General features: G+C 46.5%; 1 protein-coding gene across 1 annotated transcript; it reads right to left on the bottom strand.

Moving 5' to 3' along the window:
* Positions 1-1116: 1116 nt before the first annotated feature.
* LOC115462114 (zinc finger protein 239-like) lies at positions 1117-7103 on the bottom strand. Its single transcript, XM_030192155.1, has 2 exons — positions 7042-7103; positions 1117-3526 (listed from the first exon to the last, which is right to left on the bottom strand). The coding sequence occupies exon 2, from the start codon at positions 3515-3517 to the stop codon at positions 2354-2356; it is 1164 nt and encodes a 387-aa protein (XP_030048015.1). The 5' UTR covers positions 3518-3526; positions 7042-7103; the 3' UTR covers positions 1117-2353.
* Positions 7104-11633: the final 4530 nt, after the last annotated feature.

The following is an 11633-nucleotide window of genomic DNA, read 5'->3' on the forward strand; positions in this document are numbered from 1 at the left end:
AGTAGTAGTAGGCATGGCTGGAACAGAATTCACGATTCTCAAACAGGCTTGGCTGGAATAGGATTCAGGATTCTCACACAGACAAAGCCTCGTTTTGGTCTCTCTGCTTCTGCTTCATTTCCTACTTGTGACATCATCAGCCTACTCCTTTATAAGGACCCAGGGAGCTTTCCTACATGGCCTTTGCAAGAGGTCTCTTAATCTTGTGTTACCTGTTTAGAGGATTTCCCTGCTTGGCTCGGTTCCTGAGAGGCTTGCTCCTGAAGGTCTGTTCTGTGTTTCTCAGAGTCTTCTGACTGGCATTGAATATCCAATTTATTTTTGGCTAGTTTCGACTTAACTGGTCGATATTCAGCGCTGACCAGTTAAGTTGAAACCTATCAAAGATAATCAAGTTATTAGCATGGCCAAATATGGCTGCCAAACTGGTGCTAAAAATCTAAATAAAATTATTTATCTTTCTGCCCTCTCCCAGGTATAAAGGTACTAGTTACCTGTAACCTGGAATGTCCAGCACTCCGGGGAATATGGTCCTAACGCCACCAGGTAGAGGGACAGAAAGACACAGAAGGCTATCGTAATAATATGAGAATAATCAGTAATTGTTTATTACACTTACCAATCAGGATACAATTAGACTACGTACACAGCAACCGGGACACAAACGTGACCTCTGACATTAGCTCTCTGATTGCCTCTGTCCGTGATTCTCCTTTATACTCTTTTCTCTCTTAGGCTAGTATTAGAAGTACAAAGTCAGCATATTCTAACATATTCCAGCATATTCTAGCAGATTCTATCTTACAGAAGCAAAGTTCTTCATAACATATTTGCTTATCATAAGTAAGGTCAGTAAGGTTATCCTACTTTGCAAAAACCATCTTCCCAGCTACCAAAGTTGTGTCTCTTCATTATCTGCTTTCATGGTCAGCGGTAAATCCCCCTCTTACATTACTACATTCATGCACAGTATTCTCCCGCCACACATATCTCTGTTATGACTCCATATCTGCCTGTCATTCCAACAGAAGGGCAAGCTGACATGAGATTCACATTCTGTTTAATTCTTATTATTTAGCTTCTCAGTGACTCTTAACCTGTTCATAGCCTGTTCACAGAGGCCTAGCGTTGCTCATAATTCTCAGTTACTGTTGTAAAGTTATTTTATGGTTCATGACCTGTATGTCCCATATAAACGATAGCCGCCATCTTGATACACTCAAAATACATTTATTTGTATGGCGGCATGCTCTGTCTACTGGCTTCAGGCCGGATAACGGGCCAAGCACGCTTCCACCGTTTCCTTTCAATTAAACCTCCTTGGTGGCAGCCGGGGAGGAAGGAAGGAGGTTTTATCTTGAGAAGGGTTAAAAATGGAGAAGGTGCCCTTGGAGGAAGGAGATTGTAACCTGAAAAAAAAAAAATGAAGTTATTCAGAACACAGTGAAGAAAGGAAGAGCTGAAACTCTTGGTGGCACAAAGGTCAATGGGTCAACCAATTTGGCTCAGATTGGTGTGGTCGTGCGTTCTAGGGTTGATGAAGTGCATGTGTGGAGTGGGAGCTGAATGTGGCAGTGTCTCTCCCCACCTGCATTCAGAGCCCCAGACGGACTCTGTGCTGGAGTTCACTGCATCCCAGAGAAATTATTTAGAGAAAATGGTGAGCCCCGGCTGCATGGGTTTCTGAGGAAGAAAGCTGACAATGCAGACATCACATCACTGAGAATGAGAGGGTAGAACAGGGGTTTCTCTGCTTCTGCTGTATATGATATCAGAGCTGGAGTACTGCAGTCCAAAAACCATCACACTAGAACACTGGGACTTCATATGCAAGATCACTGGCTATGTCACAGAGAGGCACCATCCTAGGGAAGGGGAATGGGTCATCTGAACACACTACAGTAACAGATAATCCAGTGTGATGCCCCAATGCCCAACTGAAATAACTCCTTCACATTATTCCTATGCGGGTACTGCAGAGGAAAACTGGAGGAGGAAGCTGTTCTCTCATGAGATGTCTACAAAAAGTTGGCTTGAAAACTGTAGCCTGTATGCCATAAATTAGCTTTATCCTACTCATTCTCCCCTATTCTTACATTCTTTGCCTCTTCCCTTTTTCTCTTCTTATTGCTCAGACCATGATTCTGGGACATTACATCAGATCTCAGTCTCTCAGTTTCAGCACTAGAAATCTTGGACTATGCCAGAAATCCCTCAGTTGATGTTCTGGTGCTGCTCTAGACCCCCAGCACAGACCAGCTCTCATTTCTGCTCTTATTTCAGAGACTACGTACTGAACCACTTTTCAAGTTGAGAGGTCCACAGCAACCATCTCCTCATCCCTTCCAAGGACTCACAGCAGTTGGGGCCGTGAAGTGTCTGTAGCGTGCAGTTTCTGGTGCCTCAAGAGATGACCCCTCTGGCCAAAGCTCTTGCCACAATCCCCGCACTGATAAGGTTTCTCCCCAGTGTGCGTGTTCTGGTGCATTCGGAAATGCGACTTCTGATTGAAGCTCTTTCCGCATAAAGTACATTTGAAGGGTCTGTCTCCAGTGTGGATATTCTGGTGCATTCTGAAATGCGACTGCTGGTTGAAGCTCTTACCGCACTGGGTACATTCATAGGGTCTGTCTCCCGTGTGGATCCTCTGATGCCTCTTGAGCGTCCCTGTGCGCTTGAAGCTCTTCCCACACTCGGTGCACGGATAGGGTCTTTGCCCCGTGTGAATTCTCAGGTGCGTGATCAGAGTGCCCTGCTGGATGAAGCTCTTCCCACACTCCGTACACTTATATGGTCTCAGCCCCACATGAATCCTCTGATGCGTCTTCAGCGTTCCTTTGTGATTGAAGCTCTTCCCACACTCAGGACACTGAAACGGCCTCTCTCCAGTGTGCGTGCGCTGATGCATGATAAAGTCTGACCTCTGACTGAACTTCCTCCCGCATTCACTACACTTGTGAACGCCTTCCCCCGTGTGGATTTTCTGGTGCCTCATAAAATCAGACTTTTGGCCGAAGTTCTTTCCACACACCGCGCAGTGGTAAGGTCTCTCTCCTGTGTGAATTTTCAAGTGTCGTACAAAGTCCGACTTGGGGCTGAAGACCTTATCACACTGAGGACATATAAAGGACCTCCTTCCTTTGAGCGTACACTCGTGTGAGGAAAGGTATTCTCCACGGCTCAAGCTTCTCCCACATTCAGAACAGATAAATGACCTTTGTCCAGTATGCGTTTCCAGGTGGGCTTCTAAACACCCCTTATTCTCAAACAACTCTTTACACTCAGGACACTTGAAAGGTTTCACTAGAGCCAGACCGCTTGGCTGTGCAATACTGAGCGTGAAGTCAGTCGCACGTTTCACTCCATCAGCCTTTCTCACTGCTAAGCCCTTCTGGTTGACGTTTAAGTAACTCCCACTCTCTGTTTCTCTCTTCGGACATGGAAATTTGTTTTCTGAATCATCTCCCTGACAGCCAATCTGGACGTCCCATGGTTCAGCATCATCCTCCATGCTCATTCTATCCACCTACAGCAGATAGAGAAAAAAGGAGGTGAGAACAAGAGAGGGTAGGGGGTCATTTATTCCACTGGCTGGGGACCCAGGAAAGCAATGAGAAGGGTTTAAAGGGGTTAAACCTGTTGGAAACCTCATGCAAATCGTGGGTCCTGCAGAATAATCTGGAAAAGACAAAGAAAACAAAAAGCAGATCACAATATACTCTACTTCACTGTCTCTCAACCCAATCCTTGGGGCACATCAAGCCAGTTAGGTTTTCAGAGTATCCATAATGAACTCTTACATCCACAGGGTTATTCCTTTGGTACATTGATTTATCAATTATCAACAAACAAATAATTTATGCCAAAATCTAAATCTTTATTCACAAAATCTAGAACCCATTAAAACCCAACTGCCGCCTGATCCCACCTAGGATAATAAAGGCACACGAGTAGCATACAATCTTGTCCTTAATGTTTTTTCACCGTCTTTGAATGAGATGGTTAATTCTTAAACATACATGCCATAAATGAGCACCATCTTTCTTTCATAAGCCAACTTCTAGGTATACATCTTGTTTAACTTAAGTCCTTGTAGCTTATCATGGTGAAGTCTACCTCCGACGGGCTAACAAATACTTCAATCTGTACTTGGCAGAATATCCCCAAACGAGAGTGGTGAACAGTGCTTAAAACATGTCGCATGGTCTATTTTGAGTCTCATAGTCTCTACAAGACCGCGTTTCCCAATATAAGTGTTATCAGGAAACTAAACCACATGTTAAATATCTTCTACTTGGACATTCCCAACTTGGAAACTCAACCGATGGGTCCACCTCCAACCACCTCTCAACTTGTATAATTATCCTTGTGGATATCATAAATACTCAAGTGGCTGGGCATGCCCTAAGGACTGTCTCCACTGCTGCATGTAATATGGCCTGAGACAGTTCGGCTCACAATTAAAAAAAAAAAAACAAAGAAACAAAACTTTAAAGTCACTACTTATGGTTGTGTATATTTAGGTATATAAAAGGGAGACCCTTCAACAAATGCAACCTCCAAGTGGATTCTTTTTTTACTTTTAAGAACTATTCGATGAGAGAACTCGGTTTCACATAAGTTCCGTAAGAACCATTTCTGCTAGCTGTGGGTTCTCCTTTTCTGCACCTGCCAAAATACAGTAATGTTTCCCAAGCCCTCATTTTGCAGTGCAGCAGAGGGAAGGCCTCAGAGTGCCCGGAGGCAGTAACTGAATTAAAGCAGATTGAAAAAAAGTGTTCTCAGATGATGCCTGCACCTCCATACAGGCCTGCAACCTGTCTGCCTCCTTCTCTCGCACACCTCCCACCTATCTCAGCCAGTCTGCCCCCTCTCTCTTGATATCTCTCACACATCATGCCTGCCCTCGGCCAGTTTGCCCCCTCTCTCTCTCTCTCTCTCTCCCTATCTCTAGCTCACACATCCCACCTGCCCTCAGCCAGTCTGCCTCCTCTCTCTCACACACCGGCAGGCTGGTGGCGGACAGGCAGGCAGGCCTCAAGGGAGTGTCCTATCCTCCCCTCCCTTACCTTATTATTGTGCCCTGGTGGTGTAATGGCCTCTTCAGGGCTGGAAAGAGCCCCCCTCTTTCCTGCTTGGTGCGTGTGCAGACCTGTTTCGCTCCCGGCGCCTTTTCAAAATGGCGACGGCTTCGTCAGACTTCTGCAGAAGCCTTGCAAGGTCACTGCTTGAACTCTCAGCAGCCATTTTGACGAGGCGCTGGGAGTAAGACAGGTCTACAGCCACGCCGGGCAAGAAAGACGGGGCTCTTTCCTGCCCTCAAAAGACCACTAGACCACCAGGGCACTACAATAAGTTACAGGAGGGGAGGGGTAGTGAATGGTCCTGGAGTCACATGGGTGGAGGGAGGCTGGAAAAATGGGGAGGGGATATACACGGGGGGAGAGGGAGACGGAATTTGGTTTTCTTGGGAGGGTCAAAGTGGAAGGGGTGGGGTGGAGCGAGGGTGTGACAGGGGGTGGGGTGGGTGATAATTTGTGTCCTCTTTTTTTCTTATGGCAAATATAGTAACCCTAGCCACAGTCCACCTCCGTGGAAACAGGAAGCTACATCAGAGAAGGCTGCCTGTAGGAATGGCTGAGCTACTGGGAGCAATTGCAGCTAATTAGAATGGACCACTGGAAGGGGGATGAGAAATGAGAGCTTGCTGGACCAGTGGGGGGGGGGGGGGGGGGGGGGGGAGAGGTACTATTGGACCTGGGAGAGAAGGAAGGAGAGAGGAAGGAAGATGTTCTGATGCCAACAATGGCATGGTCTTCCCCTCCCCCACTGAGATCTACACTATGTCATATATAATATGAACCTGGTATGAAATATGCACATAATTAGTCCTGATCTATCCATTGCATTTTCAGGAGTTGGCCCGTTAAGACTCTGCCCTGCTCTGGCCCTACTTCCAACCACTGGACTTCTCATTGAAACCCACTCCAGCCTGTCCTGATTTCTCTTGCCACATACATGACACAGGGTATAGAAGTCCGTCCAGCAATGGTCTCTATTCCAGCTACTGGTCTTGAAATCTAAGCAACACCTATTATAAATGAACGTCTAGCCTGCTGATGCATGAAAAAGACTTGTTTCTATATTAATACCTATTAATAAGACTGTATTATATCCCCCCCCCCCCCCCCCCCCCCCCCCCACACACACACATACATCCAGCCAACTTTCCTCTAGCATATACATATCAAGTCTCTTGGTGCAACTTTGATATGATTTTTCTCTCCTTCTCTTGACCACTTTACATTTTCCTACATCCTTAGCAAGACAACGACCTCCAGACCTGAACAAGTGGGGCTTCACCAGCGACACCTCCTTTCAGCTACTGGTGAATTCTCTCTCCACGGCCAAGCCACAGATTAAAAATGTTAATTATATTATTTTAGAGTGTGCTGCCGGGACAAAAAAAAAACACACAGAGACCCTCACTCACCACATACAGAACAACAGACCCCTACACAGAAACTACATTAACACAATATATGACCTCAATCACACACACAAACACAAGCTGAACAAGCTGAACTGTCAAAGATCCCTACACAGAAACTACACAGTAACACAATACCTGACCTCAGTCACGCACACAAAATACTGTCAGACTTTCAAACATAGAATAGGTGGGAAAATGTGGGATACAAATGTAATAAATAAATAAATGGACCACAGACTAAAAAGAGAAAGAGGCAGACAAAACCTGAACTGGAAACCGGAAGAAGCCAGACTCTGCATGCAATGCAACTGGAAAAATAGAAAGCTATCAGAGATGCACATTTCCAGGCTGGGTCCACAGATTCCCACACGGGATCCCGACCAGGGACAGGGCTGGGAAGGTGATCCGAGGTGCAGAGAAGGTAGGGAGCAGCCATGCAAGGCTGCAGCTGGAACATGCAACACAAGACAGCATGTGCAGCAAGTACAGGAAAAGCACAGAGATGCCCAGAGGACCCCCACCCCCAGCCATCTGCCCCTGCCCAGTACCTGAGGAGCCCTCCTCTCACTACACCTCAACGGTGCCTTTATGTCTCTTCCCCCTCCCTGCACTGTGACTGCATCCGCTGCAGAGGAAGCCTGGGTAAGCAAGAGGCATGCAGGGGAGGGGCAGAGGAGAGACCCAGGTCTGAAGAAGCCACGCCTGGATTTCCAACAACCCCATCAGGAACTTAAGCTCAGTATCCTGTTCCTAACAGTGGCCAATCCAGGTTACAAGTATCTGGCAAGAAAGATCCCAAAATAGTAAAACACATTCTATGCTGTTTATTCTAGAAATGAGCAGTGTGCATTTTCTCCAAGTCCATCTTAATAATGGCTTATGAACTTTTGTTTCAGGAAGTTATCCAAACCTTTTTAAACCCTGCTAGGCTAACTGGTTTTACTACATTCTCTAGCAACAAATTCCAGAGTTTAATTACATGTTGAGTGAAGAAACATTTTCTCTTGTTTTAAATTTACTACTTTGTAGCTTCATTGCATGCTCCCTAGTCCTAGTATTTTTAGAAAGCGTAAACAGATGCTACCCTCCTCAATGCCACTCCCTCCCCCCTCCGTGTCGGGCCCCCTGCACTGACCTGACAGCGCCTCTCACCTCCGTGTGAAAGCGCTACAGGCAGCAGCGGATCGCTCTGCTGCAGCCTGCAGCGCTTCTACACGGGGGCGGGAGCAGCGGCGGGGATGGGGGGGAGGGTGGAGGTTGGTTCGCGTGATGTTCATTTCCAGGCGGCAGCGGCGGCGTCCGACTCCGTTTCCCTCTCTGTTCCGCCCTCTGACGTCATGACGTCTTGACGCGAGGGCGGGACAGAGAGGGAAGTCTGTACTGCGCATTTGCAGGTGAGTCGGTCACTTGCCGTTTATATCTTTGATAGACCTCTATCATATCTCCCCTCAGCCATCTTTTCTCCAAGCTAAAGAGTTCTAGCCGCTTTAGCCTTAAGGAGGAGTAGCCTAGTGGTTAGTGCAGCGGACTTTTATCCCACTGCAGCTCCTTGTGATTGTGGGCAAGTCACTTAACCCTCCATTGCCCCTGGTCCAAAATAAGTACCTGAATATATGTAAACCGCTTTGAATGTAGTTGCAAAAAAACACAGACACACACACACAGAAAGGCAGTATATCAAGTTCCGTTTCCCTTTCCTCATAGGGAAGTCATCCCATCCCCTTTATCATTTTCGTCGCCCTTCTCTGCACCTTTTCTAATTCCACTATATCTTTTTTGAAATGCGGCGACTAGAATTGAGAACAGTATTTGAGGTGTGGTCGCACCATGGAGCGATACAAAGGCATTATAACATCCTCACACCTGTTTTCCATACCTTTCCTTTAATTTTTTTTAAAGCTCAAATCTCTTTTATTGAATATTTATAAAAGATACATAAAATATAACCAAACAATAACAAAACAAACATGTAAGACAGTGGCATAAGTAAAGTATTAACCTCCGGGTACTATATATAACAACTAAAGTTCTGGGTGCAAATTTGGCAGCGTCACCCAATTAACCACGCAATTTACATACATAGTAACATAGTAGATGATGGCAGAAAAAGACCTTCACGGTCCATCCAGTCTGCCCAACAAGATAAACTCATATGTGCCACTTTTTGTAATTGTTTAACAAGCCAGTTGATGGCAATAATCAGCAAATAAACAATTATCAGCACTAATTAGAATTTACATGTGCAACTTTCTAAGCGTATTCTCAAAAGAGGGCGTGGGCTTTTCTAGAAATTACATGCGCTGTTATAGAATGCGCCCAGTCCATGCTTCAATTTAGTCACGGGTTCAGGCACTGTGCGTATTCTATAAACCATACCTGATGTTAGGCGCGGTTTACAGAATAGCGCTAAATGTGTTTTTCTGCACCAGTTTTTTCAACGCCATATACAGAATTTGATCCTAATTTATTTTATTTTTTATTTTGGTACATTTGTACCCCGCGCTTTCCCACTCATGGCAGGCTCAATGCGGCTTACATGGGGCAATGGAGGGTTAAGTGACTTGCCCAGAGTCACAAGGAGCTGCCTGTGCCTGAAGTGGGAATCCAACTCAGTTCCCCAGGACCAAAGTCCACCACCCTAACCACTCGGCCACTCCTCCACTGTTGCTACTATTTGAGATACTACATGGAATGTTGCTATTCCACTAGCAACATTCCATGTAGAAGTCGGCCCTTGCAGATCACCAATGTGGCCGCGCAGGCTTCTGCTTCTGTGAGTCTGACGTCCTGCACATACGTGCAGGACGTCAGACTCACAGAAACAGAAGCCTGCGCAGCCTTCTACATGGAATGTTGCTAGTGGAATAGCAACATTCCATGTAGAATCTCCAATAGTAGCAACATTCCATGTAGAAGTTGGCCCTTGCAGATCATCAATGTGGCCGCTCAGGCTTCTGCTTCTGTGAGTCACGTGCAGGACGTCAGACTCACAGAAACAGAAGCCTGCGCAGCCTTCTACATGGAATGTTGCTAGTGGAATAGCAACATTCCATGTAGAATCTCCAATAGTAACAACATTCCATTTAGAATCTCCAATAGTGGCAACATTCCATGTAGAATCTCCAATAGTATCTATTTTATTTTTGTTACATTTGTACCTTGCGCTTTCCCACTCATGGCAGGCTCAATGCGGCTTACATGGGGCAATGGAGGGTTAAGTGACTTGCCCAGAGTCACAAGGAGCTGCCTGTGCCTGAAGTGGGAATTAAACTCAGTTCCCTAGGACCAAAGTCCACCACCCTAACCACTAGGCCACTCCTCCACTGTTGCTACTATTTGAGATTCTACATGGAATGTTGCTATTCCACTAGCAACATTCCATGTAGAAGTCGGCCCTTGCAGATCACCAATGTGGCCGTGCAGGCTTCTGCTTCTGTGAGTCTGACGTCCTGCACATACGTGCAGGACGTCAGACTCACAGAAACAGAAGCCTGCGCAGCCATCTACATGAAATGTTGCTAGTGGAATAGCAACATTCCATGTAGAATCTCCAATAGTAGCAACATTCCATGTAGAATCTCCAATAGTATCTATTTTATTTATGTTACATTTGTACCCTGCGCTTTCCCACTCATGGCAGGCTCAATGCGGCTTACATGGGGCAATGGAGGGTTAAGTGACTTGCCCAGAGTCACAAGGAGCTGCCTGTGCCTGAAGTGGGAATCCAACTCAGTTCCCCAGGACCAAAGTCCACCGCCCTAACCACTAGGCCACTCCTCCACTGTTTACATAAAGCAGTGAGATAGGAGGCAAGGTTCTGGTGTGGATTAGGAACTGGTTATTGGACAGAAAACAGAGGGTAGGGAGGGGGGTGAACAGTAGAGTGCCGCAGGGATGCTATTTAACATATTTATAAATGATATGGAAATCGGAACAATGAGTGAGGTGTTTACATTTCCAGATGATGCAAAGCTATTCAAAGTTGTCAAAAAGCGTGGGGATTGTGAAAATTTGCAGGAAGACCTTAGGAAACTGGAAGACTGGGCATCCAAATGGCAGGTGAAATTTAATGTGGACAAATGCAAGGTGATGCTTATTGGGAAGAATAATCTGAATCATAGTTATCTTATCCTACGGTCCACTTTGGGGGTCAGCACCCAAGAAAAAAGATCTAGGTGCCATTGTAGACAATACGCTGAAATCTTCAGCCCAGTGTGTGGTGTCAGCCAAAAAAGCAAATAGGATGTTAGGAATTATTAGGAAAGGGATGGGAAATAAGACCAAGAATACTATAATGCCTCTGTATCGCTCCATGGTGCAACCTCGCCTTAAGTATTACGTTCAATTCTGTTCCCCGTATCTCAAAAAAAGATATAGCGGAGCTAGAAACAGCTCAGGGTCACGTGGTGACGAAATGCTGAGCGACAGCTCCTGACCTTGACTCCATCCTTTCCCCACATTAAATTACCCCAATCCCCCTCAGTACATTACCAGTGGAAGTGTCTTTTCCACTGGTGTGTATCGGGATGCATTGCTGCTTGTATCGTGTGTGCAGTAGATGTTACTCTTTCTTGGGAGTGCATGGTATGCCTGAGAAGACCCTACAGCCTGCTTGGTAGAGGTAATCAGAGCCCCAGAAGATGGCGTCAACTACCATGCTGCCTACATTTACTCTACAGGATGAGGGTGGGAAGAAGCTGACCCGCATCCTTTCTGCTCTCCTTGATGACCAACTCTCTAAATTGCAGGAGACAGTGGACAATCTAAAGGTCAGTTTAGATGGGCATAGCCAGCACCTGCAGATGCAGAGGATCTGATCTCTCGACAGGAGGACATCTCGAGCACCTTGGAGTCACAGATGCAGGCCCTGGAGACCCAATGCACTTCACTGCAGGCTCAACTCAAGGACCAGGACAACCGGGGTTGCCGCAACAACATTCATATTCTGGGGCTTCCCGAGGTTCGTGATGCTCAACTATGGTCCCTTGTTGAGGAGTGTTGCTGGGGGTGGTTGGCCTGGAGGCTCTGGAGGTCAGGATCCAAGAGGAGCTACTTCACCTCGAGGCAGGGGTGGACTGAGGGTGCTCTGGGCCCATGCTTGGCCGCTGCCCGACACACCTACCACCGCGCTGCTGCCCCC

This window comes from Microcaecilia unicolor, chromosome 1 (genome assembly GCF_901765095.1).
Source record: "Microcaecilia unicolor chromosome 1, aMicUni1.1, whole genome shotgun sequence".
Lineage (NCBI taxonomy): Eukaryota > Metazoa > Chordata > Amphibia > Gymnophiona > Siphonopidae > Microcaecilia > Microcaecilia unicolor.

Coding starts and splice junctions, on each gene's coding strand:
- LOC115462114 (XM_030192155.1), bottom strand. CDS start 3,517: ATGAGCATGGAGGATGATGCTGAACCATGGGACGTCCAGATTGGCTGT.